Source organism: Nothobranchius furzeri, chromosome 19 (assembly GCF_043380555.1).
Source record: "Nothobranchius furzeri strain GRZ-AD chromosome 19, NfurGRZ-RIMD1, whole genome shotgun sequence".
NCBI classification, from domain to species: Eukaryota; Metazoa; Chordata; class Actinopteri; order Cyprinodontiformes; family Nothobranchiidae; genus Nothobranchius; species Nothobranchius furzeri.
Window position 1 is genome coordinate 25,257,105 of NC_091759.1, and position 19,352 is coordinate 25,276,456.

The 19,352-nt window shown below is 53.9% G+C and overlaps 2 protein-coding genes across 10 annotated transcripts in view; both read left to right on the forward strand.

Annotated features, from left to right (window-relative positions):
* The window catches only part of myo1g (myosin IG), a 52,035-nt gene that overhangs the window by 13,979 nt on the left and 18,704 nt on the right, over positions 1 to 19,352 (forward strand). For 7 of the 9 annotated variants that reach the window (XM_070547291.1, XM_070547296.1, XM_070547292.1 and 4 more), the window contains 7 exons: positions 283 to 353; positions 9,154 to 9,246; positions 9,390 to 9,522; positions 16,803 to 16,969; positions 17,046 to 17,253; positions 17,528 to 17,751; positions 17,979 to 18,123. In XM_070547291.1, coding sequence (XP_070403392.1) covers positions 283 to 353; positions 9,154 to 9,246; positions 9,390 to 9,522; positions 16,803 to 16,969; positions 17,046 to 17,253; positions 17,528 to 17,751; positions 17,979 to 18,123 — 1,041 coding nt within the window. Of the gene's footprint in view, positions 1 to 282; positions 354 to 8,606; positions 8,884 to 9,153; positions 9,247 to 9,389; positions 9,523 to 16,802; positions 16,970 to 17,045; positions 17,254 to 17,527; positions 17,752 to 17,978; positions 18,124 to 19,352 lie in introns of those variants that run through there. The other 2 variants (XM_054745480.2, XR_011517309.1) reach the window with 2 other exon arrangements.
* On the forward strand, positions 9,529 to 13,588 carry LOC129164625 (uncharacterized). The gene is made up of 2 exons (XM_070547305.1): positions 9,529 to 9,693; positions 9,814 to 13,588. Exon 2 carries the CDS (start codon positions 10,966 to 10,968, stop codon positions 13,585 to 13,587), a length of 2,622 nt encoding a protein of 873 aa, XP_070403406.1. The 5' UTR covers positions 9,529 to 9,693; positions 9,814 to 10,965; the 3' UTR covers position 13,588.

A 19,352-nucleotide genomic window follows, 5' to 3' on the forward strand; every position in this document is an offset into this window, starting at 1 on the left:
TCAGTAGCAGCTCCAAGGATGTGGAATGCTCTCCCGATCCAGATTAGGATGTCTTCGTCACCGTCGGGGTTTAAATCCCTTTTAAAGACTCGTCTGTTCTCAGCTGCTTTTAATTCAGTTTGTTTTTATCATGTTTTTACTTTGTGATGAACTTTTTATCTTATTTTTAGAATTTTTAGGGAACTTCTGTTCTTTTTGGCGTGTTAAGCGCTTTGGTCAGCTCTTATGCTGTAAAGTGCTTCATAAATAAAGTTGACCTGACTTGACCTCTCTTGTTTCCAGTTCAACCCTTCGGACAAATCCATGGACTTCCAGAAACACTTCCGTATTCGCCACTATGCTGGAGATGTCACGTGAGTCGCTCACATTTTTACAGTGTCGGAGAATCGACCAGCTCTTATGCAAAGGTCAAAGGTCAGAGGTGGAAATCCTCTTAATAGGGACATAAGATTACACAAATGCATGCATTTCTGTCGGTTTTAGCTCCTTTCTCTTTAAGACCTCCTTTTATAAACACTTTATTTAGTGTTTCAATGATTATTGCAAAATAAAAAAGCAGTGAGATGACCAGGATAACAATGACAAGAGCAAAAATCTTCAAATGACCTAGTTTGACTAAATATTCCTTATCTGGCCCCGTTTTCTCTACTTGTGAAGTCAGACGAGGTTCTCTGCAGCGTGCACAAACACGATCACATGACCACTGTGTGGCTGCTGCACAGAGACAGCCCTGTGATGTGCAGCACCATCTTCACCTCATCTGGCCTCGGCTGGTCTCCAGATCTCCATTTAGCGTTTAAAGTGGAAACTCAGATTAACATCAGATTTAAGGGATGTGAGGATTTCGGCCCTCTGGGTCTGATGCTGATGGACGCAGCCGTTAGGTTCCTCGTTCAGACGGGAAACGGTTGTTTTTTCTTCATCTCTCATCCTCCGTGATGTTTCTACTGGATCCTAACGCACGGGCAGCCCGGTGAGGCTCGCTGCCAGCAGCCAGCCGCCGTGGCATCGCCATCTGAAGATCCCCGCAGCTCACGTGTGCTGGCCTCCAACCAGCGGGGGGGAGGACATTAATATGTGAAGGGAACACGGAGGAGGAGGGGACAGAGCTCTCTGATAAGTCAGTCGGGTCTGAGATCCAGCAGCACTAATCTCTGTAAGATGTTCTTAGAATTAAGAACGCCAGAAGAACCTCCTCCTCTGAGACCCAACGAGCCGCGGCTCCTGACCTCAAACACGTTTAATGATCAGGTGTTTGCTAAGCTGAGGCCCAATAGATGAACTGGAATCTAAAACATGACAGAGCGATCCAGTTCTGGTTCTTGTTGCTGAACACGTTTATCAGAACCACCCATCAGCTCCTGGGTCGAGCCCCGGGTCCTGATGGGTGCTGATGTCTAAGGCTCGGTCCACACAGCAGAATAATCACAACCATCGTACGCGTTAACCATACAGGCACCTGGGCGATTGGGTCCACGACCTCTAAAGGGCCCGGGCCCGGGGCAGCAGCATCTGTTAGCTCTGCTACGACTCACCCCTCTAAACGACGCTAAAAGCTGCCGATACGTGAGTTGAGTTCTGTGGCAAACATGCGCGTGTGGTACTCGTGTCTGACAACACGACTCAGCGGCGCCTAACCTAGCGTAACACCCCGCCCCCTCCTCCCTGCTTCGTCCTGCCTGCTGCTCCTCTCTCCCTCCGGTTCGCCACTCGCTGCTGTTCTGGTAAAGTAAAGTAAAGTGTGTGTGTGTGTGTGTGTGTATAAAATTTTCCATCCAGGATGTGGGGAGATGACAGTGTGAAAAGCAAAGCAGTTGCTAAAGTCTGCGAAGAAACGCCGCACAAGTGGCAGGTCTGGGGCAGCAAGGGCACGAATCTGTAATCTCCCGCCTCATATGAACCAAACTGTCCACCCGGGCTTCTGCGCTGCACGCGCTTCGCTGCCGATGACTCTGAACGTCAGTCGAGTCAGTCTCATGCAGACGGACCAATGAAGAGAGGCGTTGTTGTTCTATTTTAAAACAAGTTAAAATGAGTTTAGGATCAAAATGTTAACGAGCGGATAACGGTGATGCTGCGTTCCATTTCTTTTCTCCTTGAGGTGCCAGCTTTATGGAAATGGTGTAAATCGTTGTGGAGCTGGCAGATTGAAGTAGTTTGTGTTGGACTAATCACATGACTGCCTTGTTGAGGAGACGGGGTCACCATGTGGTCTTCTGTGATAGCTCTAATATCAGTTCAGTACATTTCTGTTGGGAATAAGTGTTGTTAACTCATTCACTGCCAGCGTTTCTCACCGTTTTTACTGTTTTTTTAAGAGTCCCAGAACGTTGCGCGCTAGCATGATGTCGATGCCAAAACAACCAAAACGAAGCGGAGACTCACCTCTTACATCAGGAAGAGTCCGCGTGTTTCGAGCGTTATCGTTCTTTTATAATCCGTTGTTGAATTGTGATCGGCAGAAGCTTTTCCGGTTCGCGCCTCACTTTTTTTACAGCAGCGGCCCAAAACGATCTCCTAACACATGGATGGTCTGCTTCCTGATCATGTGACGTGTGACGTATGCGGATGAAGATCGGCTTCAGGGCTGAGATGTTTGTTCTCTCAGCGCGGGGGCTCGTTCTGATGCTCAAACAGTAAAAAAATGCAAATGATGACTTTAGTCGTCATTGGCAGTGAATGAGTTAAATAAATGATGGTTTCAAAGCGGTTGCTTATTTATTCATTTGGACCCAACGTAATGGTCCAGCTTTACCAGCTTACACAGATGCTGATGTGTTTTGTTTACATATGTGAGTGGGTGTCCATGATGGGGGACATGGTAGTGCATTCGTAGTTCTATTTTACACCTGATGCCTGTTGGAGTTTCAAGTATTGAGTATATTTACTGCATATTACAGTAAAATATTCTGTATGTGACCATATTATGGTGACCCTTGGGTCGTGATGATGGGGCCCCTGAATGTTGTTGCCCAGGGTACAACAAAGTGTTAATCTGGCCCTGATCGTACGACTCCCCAGATTACCGCATCACGTCGGGACCGCTCGGATTAGAACGCCTTCAGACATGTTGGGTCGTCTTGGTCTGACTCAGAGGGCAAGCGAGCATCCTGCCTGTAGCCAATCAGAGAGCCAGGTGGTGCGTGCCCCTCCTCTGCCACATTTGCTTACGCTGGATCTCGTGAGATTTCCTGTCTGAACGTTCGTGTGAACTCGGTCCGAGCAGAGTTTTTGTTGTGTGTGTGAACACCACGTGCTGCGGGACCAGAACGGGTACATCTGTGACTTACGTGTCACCTCATGTGGGTCTCTAACGCTTCCAAAGTCCTGCCTGAGCTGCTGGGGAATGGACTCACCTGGCAGCCTTCATCCTGGCATCCTAACCTGCTTCCTCGGATGCAGCGGCTTTCCCGAGGCTCCCAGCAGGAGACCATGGACACCGGATTCTGGCTCTGGGATAGACAGATTTAGCCCCAGCTACGCTGTTTATTACATGTTGCTATGGCAACCTATGAAAACCCCTAGAGCCTGGACCTTTGCTTCCCTCCGCATTACAAAGTGAGCCTCCATACTTTACACTTTTTTCCAGTCTTTAAAGCTTCACTCGTTGCAGGCTCATGATATCATCATGTCACTCGTGGTGATGTCACCGTGTCTCCAGCAGTGGGAGACTTCACGCTGTGATGCGCTTCCAGATTAGACAGGAACGCAGTAACGCCGTTGTTTGTCAGAATAAAAGGATCTCAAGATCATTCCTCCCGGTTTGTGAGCCCCAGGTGGAAACTTCACCGATGATGACATCGTTGTGGTGAAACCACGCCCCTCTCGTGACCCGACGTGGTGACAGATGGACGTCCCCGTTTCAGGGCAACGTCGGGTCCTCTCTCGCTGAGCTGTCACCATCTCCTGTCTCCTCCTGTAACACCTTAGTCTGTCCTTACTCCAGCTCTGCCCCCCCCCCCCCCCCATCATCACAGGCTCTGGCCTACTTTGCTTCCAGGAGCCAAAAGGACACATCTGTCACATCTTCCTCCTGCCCTCCATCTGCAGATGTGACATCTGAGGATGCTGTCTCAGACCAGGCCACACTGATCACACGTGACACGCTGGGAGCAGGATGCTGACCGAATCAGTGAAACGAATGAGTTCATGGAAGAGATGCTGGTTTAGGTTGAAATGAATCAGTCAGTTACTAGTTTTAGAATAAAATCCTCAAACTACCTGTACTCCAATAGAGTTATTATGTGTTGTTATTATACTACATATAACATATTATTAGGTATTTGTACATAAGTCATGACCATGTTAGAAAAGTCTAAAAGAAGATTAACTTCAGTTAGTTTCAGTATTTGGAGTCTTGTTAGTAAATCATTGACGTAAATCTTCTGACCTATGGAGCGCCAGAAGTGCCAAATCTATTTATGAAACTACAATGAATAATTTTTACCTAATTTAAAGAGCAAGTCGCCCCGTATCAGTCTTACTCCACTCCTACTTCCAGCAGTGCGCTACCAACGCTATCTATAGTGGGGACGGTGTGCTGCTGACCTCTACTCAGGACGTTGTGGATCGGTGGTCAGAATACTTCGAAGACCTCCTCAATCCCACCGACACGTCTTCCAGTGAGGAAGCAGAGTCTGGGGACTTTAGGTTGGCCTCTCAAATCTCTGGTGCTGAGGTCACTGAGGTGGTTACAAAGCTCCTCTGTGGCAAGACTCTGGGGGTGGATGAGATCCGCCCGGAGTTCTTTAAGGCTCTGGATGTTGTGAGGCTGTGTTGGCTGACACGGATCTGCAATATCGCGTGGACATCGGGGCAGTCCCACTGGACTGGCAGACCGGGGTGGTGGTCCTCTTATTTAAGAAGGGGGACTGCAGGGTGTGTTCCAACTGCAGGGGGATCACACTCCTGAGCCTTCCTGGTAAGGTCTATTCAGGGGTTCTGGAGAGGAGGGTTCATCAGATTGTTGAACCTCAGATTCAGGAGGAGCAATGTGGTTTTCTGGCCGTGGAACACTGGACCAGCTCTATACCCTTAGGGGGGTCCTGGAGGGTGCGTGGGAATTTGCCCAACCAGTCTACATGTGTTTTGTGGATTTGGAGAAGGCGTTTGACCGCGTCCCTCGGGGGGCCCTGTGGGGGGTACTCCGGGAGTATGGGGTACCAGGCCCTCTGATACGGGCTGTTAGGTCCCTGTATGACCGGTGTCAGAGCTTGGTCCGCATAGCCGGCAGTAATTTGGGCTCGTTCCCAGAGAGAGTTGGACTCCGCCAAGGCTGCCCCTTGACACCGATTCTGTTCATAACCTTTATGGACAGGATCTCCAAGGTGTGGAGGGCATCCGTTTTGGTGGCCTGAGGATCAGGTCTCTGCTTTTTGCAGATGATGTGGTCCTGTTGGCTTCATCAGAACGTGATCTTCAGCTTTCGCTGGAGCGGTTCGCAGCCGAGTGTGAAGCAGCTGGGATGAGAATCAGCTCCTCTAAATCTGAGACCATGGTCTTGATTCGGAAAAGGGTAGAACGCCTTCTCCGGGTCAGGGATGCGGTCCTGCCCCAAGTGGAGGAGTTTAAGTATCTCGGGGTCTTGTTCACGAGTGAGGGAAAACTGGAGAGTGAGATCGACAGGTGGATTGGTGCTGCATCTGCAGTGATGCGGGCGTTGTACCGGTCTGTCGTGGTGAAGAGAGAGCTGAGTCAGAAGGCGAAGCTCTTACCCGTCGATCTACGTTTCTACCCTCACCTATGGTCATGAGCTTTGGGTAGTGACCGAAAGAACGAGATCGCGGATACAAGCGGCCAAAATGAGTTTTCTCCAAAGAGTGGCTGGGCTCTCCCTTAGAGATAGGGTGAGAAGCTCAGTCATTCAGGAGGGGCTCGGAGTAGATCCACTGCTCCTCCACATCGAGAGGAGCCAGTTGAGGTGGCTCAGGCATCTGGTCAGGATGCCTCCTGGATGCCTCCCTGGTGAGGTTTTCCGGGCACGTCCAACCGGGAGGAGACCTAAAGGTAGACCCAGGACACGCTGGAGGGACGATGTCTCTCACCTGGCCAGGGAACACCTTGGGATTCCCCCGGAGGAGCTGGTCCAAGTGGCTGGGGAGAGGGAAGTCTGGGCCTCTCGCCTTAGGCTACTGCCCCCGCGACCCGACTCCGGATAAGCAGATGAAAATGGATGGAGGGAGAATGCACGCTGTCCACTGAGATGGACATGTAATAAATTATTTGTAAATTAAATGTTACAAAAATATGTAAATATGAAATTTGTTTCATTCACACCTAAAGATGAATGAAAGAAATTGTTGAAAAAAATCATGGTTGAAGATTTCATAATTCATGCATCAAAGGGTTAACGAAAGTTAAAACTTTTAAAATAATGAACAAAAACATCAAATGATTTTAAAGTTGCTGTAACGAATCTACGGAACAAGCTAGGTTCTGACACGAAACACTCACCCCTCCTCTCGGGTATCTTCTGTGGTTCCACGTCAGCCGGAACCAAAACCCTGCCTTGCCAGAGGAAACGAGATGGTGCTAAACACCAGTCGCTGTTTTCTAGGTCCAAACGCTTTTTGTTGGAGCTGGAGTGGTAGCAGCCGGCTGTTTCTCCTTCTCTGATATTATTGAGCGAAGAACCTCTCACATCTGTGGTATTCTGCTGCTAAATCCGTGAGTGATGAGAGGAGGACCCAGGAAAGTGCTGCTGTTCAGCGAGACGGACAACCGGATGGTCCGATTGTTGGTTTTGGTCCGAGCCGTGTTATAAGTGGAGGTCTTTAGACAAATGCGAGAGGACTACTCTATAGTTCTTTTAAAAAAAATGTCTTATGTCCACAATCGGGATGTGAGAAATGATCAGTACGACAATAAATCGTGATCTATTTTCCTACAACAGTACATCAATATTCAAAAGCTGTGTATCAAATTTTTGGAAGAGTTTTCATGCAAACATTTTTGTATTTTCTGTTGGTGCAATTCAAACTCCAGCCGCTAGGTGGCAGCAGGGTGCCGTGGGTTTTGTTTCCACCATTGAAATGTAAATCCCTCTATTAGGGTTCAGTTACCTCATGTTACACACGTTACGTATCAGTTTGGACTCTTTATGGAGGTTTCCTACAGTAAATTCACTCTATAAAAGATTGCTAATATCGTCTGGCTGAATATCGTGATCTACCGTATCGTCTCCCCGTATCGTGAAACGTATCGTATCGCCAGAATTTCAGCAATACACATCCGTACTGTACAATATACGTATAGGTATACGAGGTTAGAACGTTGTTAAGAGGCATGCAAAATGTTTTAAAGAGCAAGTCACCCCAAATCAACCTTTTTTTTTGCTGATAAACTATCTAGACGAGTGTCTAATCGTGCTGCAGACACGCGTCATCAATAATGTGGCACCTTAGTGAGTCTTAGTTCAAATTTAAATTTTCTGCCTAAAACTGTCATGTGTTGCACCGTCGTCAGGTAAAAACTCTGAACTACATTTGAATTTAAATCTGCCACTTCTATTGGCTAAGAGGTACACAATGACGTTAGCTGGTACATTATGATGTCACAATGTCGTTGTGAGCCTGTCGCTCTGTCTCAATTCAGGGTCTGCATCCTTCGAAGGACCCAGTCTACTCGGCCGACGTGGGCTGGGTCCTCAGTCGGCCGGGTAGGCCGGATGTTAACGGCTGTGAATTTGGACAGGCCTAGCCTTCATGAATTCCCGCCTCTCCCTCGGCGAACGTTCCGTCGCCTAGCAACCGTGGAACCGCTGAGCAGAAGGGAGAAGGAACTTTAAACGATGGAGCTCAAAGTTTTATTTAGCTTTTTAATCATTTCCTTGACCGTTGGAGAGCTAATTCAGAGAAAATAGTTTCGACAAGCTGAGCCTGAGCAAAGATGTGATCATAGTTTTTAATCCTTTCTAAGGGTCTTAATTTGACCAAAACCCATTTATCACCTTTTAAGACTTTCAGACCCAGTGGATACCCTCTAGTAAACAATTCTCATTGTAAACAAAAATAAAATTCAAGAGTTTAATACAGAACTGATTTTATGTAGATATTTATTTTATATGTACATGTTTAATCTTTCTCCTGGGCCCTCTGCTGCTCTGCCTCCCTCTGCAGCCTCATGTCCTCCCTGATCAGCTCCAGAAGCTGGTCATCGCTGTCACCTTCCCCTGGATGCCCATTTTCTCCAGAATAGTCTTAACAAACATGTAAGAAAAACAACAGGAAGAGAAAAGAGGACAACGGGTTATTCCTTTCATGTTTTCGCAGAAAAAAATAAACTTAAAATATGAGAAGTTATTGTACCTCCATGCCACAGCCGCCGAATACTTAGCTCCAGTGATCATGTGGTCCATCTCCGCCCTGAGCTTAATAAATTCCCTGGTTTTCTCTTGTCCCTAAAATACAAACTTCTATTAAAATCAGGGGAAACGTAGCGGGAGAAGTACGACACCGAGCGGCCGAACATACGAGCCGAGACCGCAATACAAGCACGTTTACTGTAACATTTCTAACTAGAATAACGTTCTTGTGTCACAAAAAGCCCTTAACCTAACAGTTTTCAAGTTTATACTGACATTTATATGCACAATCCTCTCCCGACAGCTCCCGCTTCGCTGTCCGCCATTGTTTTTATAAGTTCTGATGGTTCTGCCATCAGAACTTATAAGGCATCTTGGGAAATGTGAACCACTGAAGGATACACCGGACCCATCCTTCATATACGCGAACAAAAGGCCGGATTCGTCGACCGTATTTGAAGGAGTCTTCAAATTGGGACAGGCCTGGTCGCGGCGCCGTGACGAATCCGGCCGACGAAGGATGCAGACCCTGAATTGAGACGCAGCCGTTGAGTACGACTCCTGTCGTTTTCCACCCTCAGGTGAACTTCTGCTTCCTGAAACGGGAGCACTAGATCTTTGTTTCTACTGACCAGCCTCTGTTCAGACTTCATCCACACCTGGTTTAGTTTATAACTATAACTAATCAGCCCAGTATAGTTGGTGATTTGATGCTTAAAGACCTGTTTTCAGGACTTTCAGAGGATCCGAGTGTTGTTCTGATCATTACACCGTCCTCATTCAGCCCTGAGGTCTCCTGGACCTTCTTCAGATCTGCTTCTCATCATTTCTTCTCTTTCTGTTGGTTTCAGATATTCAGTCGATGGTTTTCTAGAAAAAAACAAGGATTTGCTTTTCCAAGACTTCAAACGTCTCATGTACAACAGGTACCACGCTGGTCACAGGTGCTGTTCCCAGAACAACAGTAACTGGGTTAAGTGTAACTTCCTGTCTCTGATCTTGATTAAAGCCTCGCTCCTGCTGTTCTCGCCCCTCTCTCTCTCTCTCTCTCTCTCTCTCTCTCTCTCTCTCTCTCTCTCTCTCTCAGCACTAATCCAGTCCTGAAGGAAATGTGGCCCGATGGTCAGCTGAGCATCACCGAGGTGACCAAGAGGCCTCTGACTGCAGCAACTCTCTTCAAGAACTCCATTGTGGCTTTGGTCGATAAACTGGCCTGTAAGGTCAGTGCCTTCTGTTTCCCACCAACGTCCTCTCGTCAGACCGTGTTTAACCCAACCCGTCGTCTCAACCGTGAAAGGAGTCTTCAACGACGCCGTGCAGTCATGGCCAGAACATGCTGGGTTAGCTTCCATCCTCCTGGCCCACTTCAGAGCGGAGGTCTAGAATAGGAGGTGTGATGTGGGCCGTCGGGGGGGGTGGGGGGGTGTTACTGGTGCATTATTGATGGGATGGACGACTCGCCCCTGAGCCGGCCAGCCGTAACTCCTCTCTGATGCTTTTGTGGCCTTCAGAGTGCCGCTGTGGTGCTGGGGAGCGAGGCTCAGCTGTTCTCAGGTCAGTGACTGCTCACACTGCAGCGAAGGACGGTCGGAGATTTCTGTTTATTCGTGAGACGGCTGAGAAATCCGGAGCCTCAGCTCCTGTGATCGCTGTGAGCAGCTTGGTCCTCGGACCCACCGAGCTCAGGCCTCGTGTCACAGGAAGTGAGAAACGTTTCTCTCTCCTCATTTATCAGATTCACAGCTTTAGCCTAACGTGCCTTTGTTTGGTCTGTGGGAGAAGCCCCCCGCCTCCACAGGGACAACGTGCTAACTCTAGCTAGGATTCAAGCCTCAGAGGTTCTGGTCCATCCTGACATGACAGCATCTGCTCCATCCATGATGAGATGCTCCTGTTCCACCTCATCCCAAAGGTTCTGGACTGGACGGAGATCAGGTGACTGCGGAGGCCGCTGGAGTCCAGTGAGCTCACGGTCCTGTTCTAGAAACCAGTTAGAGATTGTCTGAGCTTTGTGGCGGGGTCCTGCTGGAAGCTGCATCAGAAGATGGGCCCGGATGAGCTGACTCCTCAGACAGGAAAGGCTTTCCGGGGTCCTCTGGTCCAGTTCTGGTGGTCCTGTGGACAGGCGAGACACCTGGTGTGGTCTTCTACAGACCTTAGTAGGAACCAGCCTGGCCTCTGAGCCTAGAGGTGGTTGTGGGTTCAAGTCCCAGCGAATCAGCGGATTCTGAAACACTCAGAAACTTCAGATGATTTTTACCGCGTCTGAATAAATGCTGCCGTCTGATTGGCTGAGTAGATTTCAGTGTTGATTTGTCATCGAGGCTTTTTGTGACTAAATCTGAACGATGACAGTTTGCTTCTGACCAGGTGAGACGCTCAGATAGAAGCCTGTGTCACACCCTGTCCTGTCTTCTCCTAGGTTGTAGTCTGTGTCTCTGTTAATTGCTCCCACCTGCCTCTTGTTTCCCAATCACCATAGGTCCTGTTCCTCATGTATTTAAACCCCTGCTGTTCTGTGTTCCTTGTGGCATCATTGTTCCAGTGTCAGCGTGCGTCTTTACTTAATAAACCTGTGGAATTCATCCTACCTGTCTGCCTGCTTCCTCCCCGGTCTGGATCCTTGCCTTTGTTCCGCTTCACTCCGCGCACGGCGTGACAGAATGACACCACCCCAACCCAGTGATGGATCCAGACGGGAGATTCTGCCTTGGGAGAATCTGCTCCAGTGGCTTACCCCGACCCACCAGCCGGCTTCTCCCTCTCCAGCCCCAGCTCTGCCTCGCCGCCGCCGGCATCGCCGACCTTTGGCCGCAGCGTTCCTCCCTGTCCTCCCGGAACCGGAGTCATGTTTGGACCGGGAGCCGCTGCCAGATCGCTCCAGCTATGAGGGCACGAGGCTGGCGATCTGTTCCCCCGGAGTCGGTCCACAGCGTGGGGAGAGACGCCGGAAGCCACCACAGCCCAGCGCTTCTGGACGGAGTTGCGAGCCCGCCGCTGGCCGTGCCCGGCGCGGCAGTTCGGACACGCCCCCGGCCAGACCACCAGTCCCGTCTCCTGCCGAACCGGAGCCCCCGTCGGTTGCAGAGGAAGGAGCAGCAGTCGCGGCCCGGCTGATGGAGCAACGGGCGGAGCTCGGCCGGTTCCGCGAGCTCCTCAGCCGCAAGGAGTCTCACCTGGACGCCCTATCCTCCTCGTCCCGGGGCCAGAGGAGCGAGCGCGGGGTTTCCCCAGCGGAGCTCGCCGGTCAGCGGGCTGAGCTGGCCCAGCTCCGTCGGACGCTCAGCCTCAAGGAGCTAGAACTGGACGAGCTGACATCCCGCCTCTCCTCATCGCTCCAAGCTTTCTTAGCAGCGGCCCTGCTGCCGACCTGGAAGCAGACGGTACCGGATCCGGTCCAAAACTCGGCGGTCCAGAAGTCGAGGGACCAGAGGCTGACGCCCCCGGGCCAGAAGCAGACGGTACCGGCCCAGAAGCCAACGGAGCGGGCCCAGAGGCAGAGGGTACCGACCCGGAAGCAGACGGTTCCGGTTCCGGTCCAGAGGTCGACGGTCCGAAAACCGAAGGACCCGAAGCCGACGCCCCCAGACCTGAAGTCGATGGAAGTCGACGCCCATTCCTGTTCTGAAGTCGACGCCCGTTCCTGTTCTGAAGTCGACGCCCGTTCCTGTTCTGAAGTCGACGCCCGTTCCTGTTCTGAAGTCGACGCCCGTTCCTGTTCTGAAGTCGACGCCCGTTCCTGTTCTGAAGTCGACGCCCGTTCCTGTTCTGAAGTCGACGCCCGTTCCTGTTCTGAAGTCGACGCCCCTTCCTGTTCTGAAGTCGACGCCCCTTCCTGTTCTGAAGTCGTCGCCCGTTCCTGTTCTGAAGTCGACGCCCGTTCCTGTTCTGAAGTCGACGCCCGTTCCTGTTCTGAAGTCGACGCCCCTTCCTGTTCTGAAGTCGACGCCCCTTCCTGTTCTGAAGTCGTCGCCCGTTCCTGTTCTGAAGTCGACGCCCGTTCCTGTTCTGAAGTCGACGCCCGTTCCTGTTCTGAAGTCGACGCCCCTTCCTGTTCTGAAGTCGTCGCCCCTGATGACGACGTGTCCGATGTCGTCGCCCCTGATGACGACGTGTCCGAAGTCGTCGCCCCTGATGACGACGTGTCCGAAGTCGTCGCCCCTGATGACGACGTGTCCGAAGTCGTCGCCCCTGATGACGACGTGTCCGAAGTCGTCGCCTCCTCGTCTGATGACGACGTGTCCGAAGTCGTCGCCTCCTCGTCTGATGACGATGTGTCCGAAGTCGTCGCCCCTGATGACGACGTGTCCGAAGTCGTCGCCTCCTCGTCTGATGACGACGTGTCCGAAGTCGTCGCCTCCTCGTCTGATGACGTCGCCTCCTCCTCTGATGACGTCCCGTCCGATGACGTCGCCGTCACCTCTGATGTCCCCGAAGTCGGCTCGTCTGACGACGTCGCTGCTACCTCGTCCTCTGAAGTCGGCTCGTCTGACGACGTCGCCGCTGCCTCGTCCTCTGAAGTCGGCTCGTCTGACGACGTCGCCGCTGCCTCGTCCTCTGAAGTCGGCTCGTCTGACGATGTCGCCGCCGCTGCCTCGTCCTCTGAAGTCGGCTCGTCCGATGTCGCCGCCTCGTCTGGGGATGCTCTTTGCACTCAAGAGGCCGACGCTCTGTCCAGCCCGGCGTCTCCACGGTCTCCAGTTCCGATGGTGGTTTTGAGGGCATCGCCGGCCCAGCCTGCAGTGACTTTGTCGCCGGCCCAGCCTGCAGTGACTTTGTCGCCGGCCCAGCCTGCAGAGCTCCTCCTCTGCCGCAGGCGCCGGCCTCCAAGGGCCCGTCGCCTCCTCTGCCGCAGGCGCCGGCCTCCAGGGGCCCGTCGCCTCATCTGCCGCAGGCGCCGGCCTCCAAGGGCCCGTCGCCTCCTCATCTGCCGCAGGCGCCGGCCTCCAAGGGCCCGTCGCCTCCTCATCTGCCGCAGGCGCCGGCCTCCAAGGGCCCGTCGCCTCCTCATCTGCCGCAGGCGCCGGCCTCCAAGGGCCCGTCGCCTCCTCTTCTGCCGCAGGCGCCGGCCTCCAAGGGCCCGTCGCCTCATCTGCCTCAGGCGCCGGCCCCCGGACTCTGCCGTTCCCTGCCGCCTCTCCATCGTCCTCTGGGCCCTCCCTCCGGGTCCCCCTCCCCCCGCCCTGCTCCTGGTTCCTGTGGGCGTCTGGGATCCGCCCTTTGAGGGGGGGTACTGTCACACCCTGTCCTGTCTTCTCCTAGGTTGTAGTCTGTGTCTCTGTTAATTGCTCCCACCTGCCTCTTGTTTCCCAATCACCATAGCTCCTGTTCCTCATGTATTTAAACCCCTGCTGTTCTGTGTTCCTTGTGGCATCATTGTTCCAGTGTCAGCGTGCGTCTTTACTTAATAAACCTGTGGAATTCATCCTACCTGTCTGCCTGCTTCCTCCCCGGTCTGGATCCTCGCCTTTGTTCTGCTTCACTCCGCGCACGGCGTGACAGAATGACACCACCCCAACCCAGTGATGGATCCAGACGGGAGATTCTGCCTTGGGAGAATCTGCTCCAGTGGCTTACCCCGACCCACCAGCCGGCTTCTCCCTCTCCAGCCCCAGCTCTGCCTCGCCGCCGCCGGCATCGCCGACCTTTGGCTGCAGCGTTCCTCCCTGTCCTCCCGGAACCGGAGTCATGTTTGGACCGGGAGCCGCTGCCAGATCGCTCCAGCTATGAGGGCACGAGGCTGGCGATCTGTTCCCCCGGAGTCGGTCCACGGCGTGGGGAGAGACGCCGGAAGCCACCACAGCCCAGCGCTTCTGGACGGAGTTGCGAGCCCGCCGCTGGCCGTGCCCGGCGCGGCAGTTCGGACACGCCCCCGGCCAGACCACCAGTCCCGTCTCCTGCCGAACCAGAGCCCCCGTCGGTTGCAGAGGAAGGAGCAGCAGTCGCGGCCCGGCTGATGGAGCAACGGGCGGAGCTCGGCCGGTTCCGCGAGCTCCTCAGCCGCAAGGAGTCTCACCTGGACGCCCTATCCTCCTCGTCCCGGGGCCAGAGGAGCGAGCTCGGGGTTTCCCCAGCGGAGCTCGCCGGTCAGCGGGCTGAGCTGGCCCAGCTCCGTCGGACGCTCAGCCTCAAGGAGCTAGAACTGGACGAGCTGACATCCCGCCTCTCCTCATCGCTCCAAGCTTTCTTAGCAGCGGCCCTGCTGCCGACCTGGAAGCAGACGGTACCGGATCCGGTCCAAAACTCGGCGGTCCAGAAGTCGAGGGACCAGAGGCTGACGCCCCCGGGCCAGAAGCAGACGGTACCGGCCCAGAAGCCAACGGAGCGGGCCCAGAGGCAGAGGGTACCGACCCGGAAGCAGACGGTTCCGGTTCCGGTCCAGAGGTCGACGGTCCGAAAACCGAAGGACCCGAAGCCGACGCCCCCAGACCTGAAGTCGATGGAAGTCGACGCCCGTTCCTGTTCTGAAGTCGACGCCCGTTCCTGTTCTGAAGTCGACGCCCCTTCCTGTTCTGAAGTCGACGCCCGTTCCTGTTCTGAAGTCGACGCCCGTTCCTGTTCTGAAGTCGACGCCCGTTCCTGTTCTGAAGTCGACGCCCGTTCCTGTTCTGAAGTCGACGCCCGTTCCTGTTCTGAAGTCGTCGCCCGTTCCTGTTCTGAAGTCGACGCCCGTTCCTGTTCTGAAGTCGACGCCCGTTCCTGTTCTGAAGTCGACGCCCCTTCCTGTTCTGAAGTCGACGCCCGTTCCTGTTCTGAAGTCAACGCCCCTTCCTGTTCTGAAGTCGACGCCCCTTCCTGTTCTGAAGTCGACGCCCCTTCCTGTTCTGAAGTCGACGCCCCTTCCTGTTCTGAAGTCGTCGCCCCTGATGACGACGTGTCCGAAGTCGTCGCCCCTGATGACGACGTGTCCGAAGTCGTCGCCCCTGATGACGACGTGTCCGAAGTCGTCGCTCCTGATGACGACGTGTCCGAAGTCGTCGCCCCTGATGACGACGTGTCCGAAGTCGTCGCCCCTGATGACGACGTGTCCGAAGTCGTCGCCCCTGATGACGACGTGTCCGAAGTCGTCGCCCCTGATGACGACGTGTCCGAAGTCGTCGCCTCCTCGTCTGATGACGACGTGTCCGAAGTCGTCGCCTCCTCGTCTGATGACGACGTGTCCGAAGTCGTCGCCCGTGATGACGACGTGTCCGAAGTCGTCGCCTCCTCGTCTGATGACGACTTGTCCGAAGTCGTCGCCTCCTCGTCTGATGACGACGTGTCCGAAGTCGTCGCCCCTGATGACGACGTGTCCGAAGTCGTCGCCTCCTCGTCTGATGACGTCGCCTCCTCCTCTGATGACGTCCCGTCCGATGACGTCGCCGTCACCTCTGATGTCCCCGAAGTCGGCTCGTCTGACGACGTCGCCGCTACCTCGTCCTCTGAAGTCGGCTCGTCTGACGACGTCGCCGCTGCTTCGTCCTCTGAAGTCGGCTCGTCTGACGACGTCGCCGCTGCCTCATCCTCTGAAGTCGGCTCGTCTGACGATGTCGCCGCTGCTGCCTCGTCCTCTGAAGTCGGCTCGTCCGATGTCGCCGCCTCGTCTGGGGATGCTCTTTGCACTCAAGAGGCCGACGCTCTGTCCAGCCCGGCGTCTCCACGGTCTCCAGTTCCGATGGTGGTTTTGAGGGCATCGCCGGCCCAGCCTGCAGTGACTTTGTCGCCGGCCCAGCCTGCAGAGCTCCTCCTCTGCCGCAGGCGCCGGCCTCCAAGGGCCCGTCGCCTCCTCTGCCGCAGGCGCCGGCCTCCAGGGGCCCGTCGCCTCATCTGCCGCAGGCGCCGGCCTCCAAGGGCCCGTCGCCTCCTCATCTGCCGCAGGCGCCGGCCTCCAAGGGCCCGTCGCCTCCTCATCTGCCGCAGGCGCCGGCCTCCAAGGGCCCGTCGCCTCCTCATCTGCCTCAGGCGCTGGCCCCCGGACTCTGCCGTTCCCTGCCGCCTCTCCATCGTCCTCTGGGCCCTCCCTCCGGGTCCCCCTCCCCCCGCCCTGCTCCTGGTTCCTGTGGGCGTCTGGGATCCGCCCTTTGAGGGGGGGGTACTGTCACACCCTGTCCTGTCTTCTCCTAGGTTGTAGTCTGTGTCTCTGTTAATTGCTCCCACCTGCCTCTTGTTTCCCAATCACCATAGCTCCTGTTCCTCATGTATTTAAACCCCTGCTGTTCTGTGTTCCTTGTGGCATCATTGTTCCAGTGTCAGCGTGCGTCTTTACTTAATAAACCTGTGGAATTCATCCTACCTGTCTGCCTGCTTCCTCCCCGGTCTGGATCCTCGCCTTTGTTCCGCTTCACTCCGCGCACGGCGTGACAGCCTGCTGCAGCGGTGTGGTCGGTGTGACTCCAGCCGCTGCAGCCCGGTCTGGTCTGTGGTAACCCGATCCCTCTTCGGGCCGGGCAGCCAGTACCTCTACGCCAGGCGGCGGTCAGAAAGCCCGCTGAGACTCTCAAACAGCTTCTTTCTGTTTCAGGAGCCGTACTACGTCAGATGCATTAAGCCCAACGAGATGAAATCCCCGGTGTTGTTTGACGACGCTCGCTGCGAGCACCAGGTGGCGTACCTGGGCCTGCTGGAGAACGTGATGGTTCGCAGGGCGGGTTTCGCCTACAGGCAGCTGTACGCCCGCTTCCTGCAGCGGTGAGGATCCAGTCTGATCGTTGTCATCTTTAGCTCGCCTGAACTGTTAAAAACAAACCCTCCCTCCTCCCGGCAGGTACAAGATGACCTGTGAATACACCTGGCCCAACCACCTGATGTCCTCAGACCGGGAGGCCGTGGAGGCCATCATCACGCAGCACGGTTTCCACGACGACGTGGCGTACGGGCACACCAAGCTGTTTGTGCGAACGCCGCGGTCTCTTTTCACCCTGGAGCAGGAGCGAGCCGCCCTCCTCCCCATCCTGGTGCTGTTCCTGCAGAAGGTCAGACGTGTGATCCACTTGCAGCATGAGATGATTCAGTCGTTCCACCCTGGTGTTCCTAATGATCTGGCCGTTTAATCAGGCGGCACAGACCCGGGTTCCTGGCCCGAGCACCGCCTGCTTGAATTCTAATTTCCTGTAACAATAATTGTGATAATTAATGAGCTCCAGAGCAGTTAGCTCTGGCGCTGGGTGGAACAGCGATCCCTCTTCTCCTTCCCTGACCTACTTTAACGGCGGCAGCTTTGTCTCGTTTGTCTCTAACGTCCTCCAGGTGTGGCGAGGCGCTCTGGCCCGTCTGAGGTGCCGACGGATGAGAGCCATCTACACCATCATGGGCTGCTACAAGCGCTACAAGGTCAAAGCCCACTTCTGGGAGGTGGAGCGGCGATTTGCAAACGTGAGAACCATGGCGGATTATGGGAGGAGCGTGCAGTGGCCGACTCCTCCTGCAGCTCTGGCTTCGTTTCACAGAATCACAAACACGCTGCATCGCAGGTCAGAACCAGCTCTGGAGATAAAACACGTCTAGAAACAAAAACCGCAGGGAAAACCTTAAACATCAGCCCAGGAGACGGGCGCGTCAGAGCTTCACATCAGCAGCTAGTTAGCGTAGCGTGGTGCTAGCGTCCATGTTTTAGTGCTGCAGGTTCACTTTAAGTCCTGATTAAAAGGGAAGTGATCACAGAGAAATGTGAGATGTAATGGAGGGTTGTTGTTTTCAGGTGGTGGGCGAGGCAGATCGTGAAGAACATCCCTCCGTCCGACATGCTGGAGGTCCGCGCCAAAGTGGCGGCTCTGACCTCTCTGAGTGGTGAGAGGAAGGACTGGGGAGTGGGCCGAGCCTGGGAGAGGGACTACCTGTCCAACGTGAGAACCTCAAAACAAAAAGACTTCCTGTTTTACTCTCAGCACACCGTTGCCTAGCAACAGTACAATAATCAGCTGTGCTTGTCGGTTTAACCCCTCGTGGTGAAGGGCTAACTTGTGCTAGTGGTACCGGAAGTTCATCTGGAAGTTTTTACTTCCGTAATAAAACATAGAAAAGTTTTCGGAGTTAAGCCGAAGTCGGGATCGGCTTCTTTTGCTGTTCTGACACGACACAAACATCTTAAAGATCTGTTTACACTGGACACTTTCAGGTCCCGCAGCGTTTGAGCCAGAGCCTAAATCCGCTCCATCAGACGGATGAAAACTTGCTTTATTCATTTTGTTTTGTAGACGCCCTGCAGAGTTTTCCTGCTGGTGGTTTTTTACAGCTTTGCCTCATTTCCTACAAACATTTGAGGGAAAGTCCTCTGAGTTGGCTTCCCGCTGCGGGCAGAAGTTTCCCTCAGCAAACAGGAGCGGAACGACCAGCTGCGTGCAGAAACGGCTCTGCTGTTGTGAACGTATACGCCACACGTGACGCGCCTCAGGCTGCAGAGCATGGCCGCCGAACACAGCCCTTCTTTAACGACCCCCACAGCGGCCTCGTTTAGCTGCTAATCGGAGCTCGTTTGGTGGCTTTAAGGATGCCTTCAGGGAGCGTGGGCGTTTAAGGCGGCCCGTGACTCGCTGGCCTCCCTCAGGGCTGCAGAGTCATGTGACTGCGTTTAATTCCTCTGTGACCCGCGGGTCAGAGCGTGAGGAGCTGCAGTGGGCCTGAACCACGAGTCTGCAAACAGAAAACTACTCTAGCTTCAGATAAATGACCGCCCTGTCAGAATTTAGGACGTTTTGACGTCTTTTCAGCCTCCCTAAGAACATCGTTTACCGCCCAGCAGAGCAGAGATGCTGCTGGAACTCACCGAGATCCTCTAGAGTCCACTCAGCTGTTGGAAATGGGAAGCAGAGTTCCTACTGGTGCTTGAAATCCTTGGAAATGCTTGAATTACAAGTGCTGGGATTAATGCAAGCCCAGTAACGTCTGCATAAAGACGGATCAAGCTTGTCTCCGGTAAAATCAGGTGTGGAACCTGCGGGTCCAGCGGTGTCCACACCTCTCAAGACGAGGGACAAAAGTTTGGAGCCGTCACTAAAAAGAGACAAATTCTTTTATTTTACCTGCTAAACACACAAGATTGTCTGATTTCTGTCAACATCTGATCAGCTGTTCC

Bases quoted from the DNA above. Each gene is read 5' to 3' on its own strand.
- LOC129164625 (XM_070547305.1), top strand. From the start codon at position 10,966: ATGACACCACCCCAACCCAGTGATGGATCCAGACGGGAGATTCTGCCT.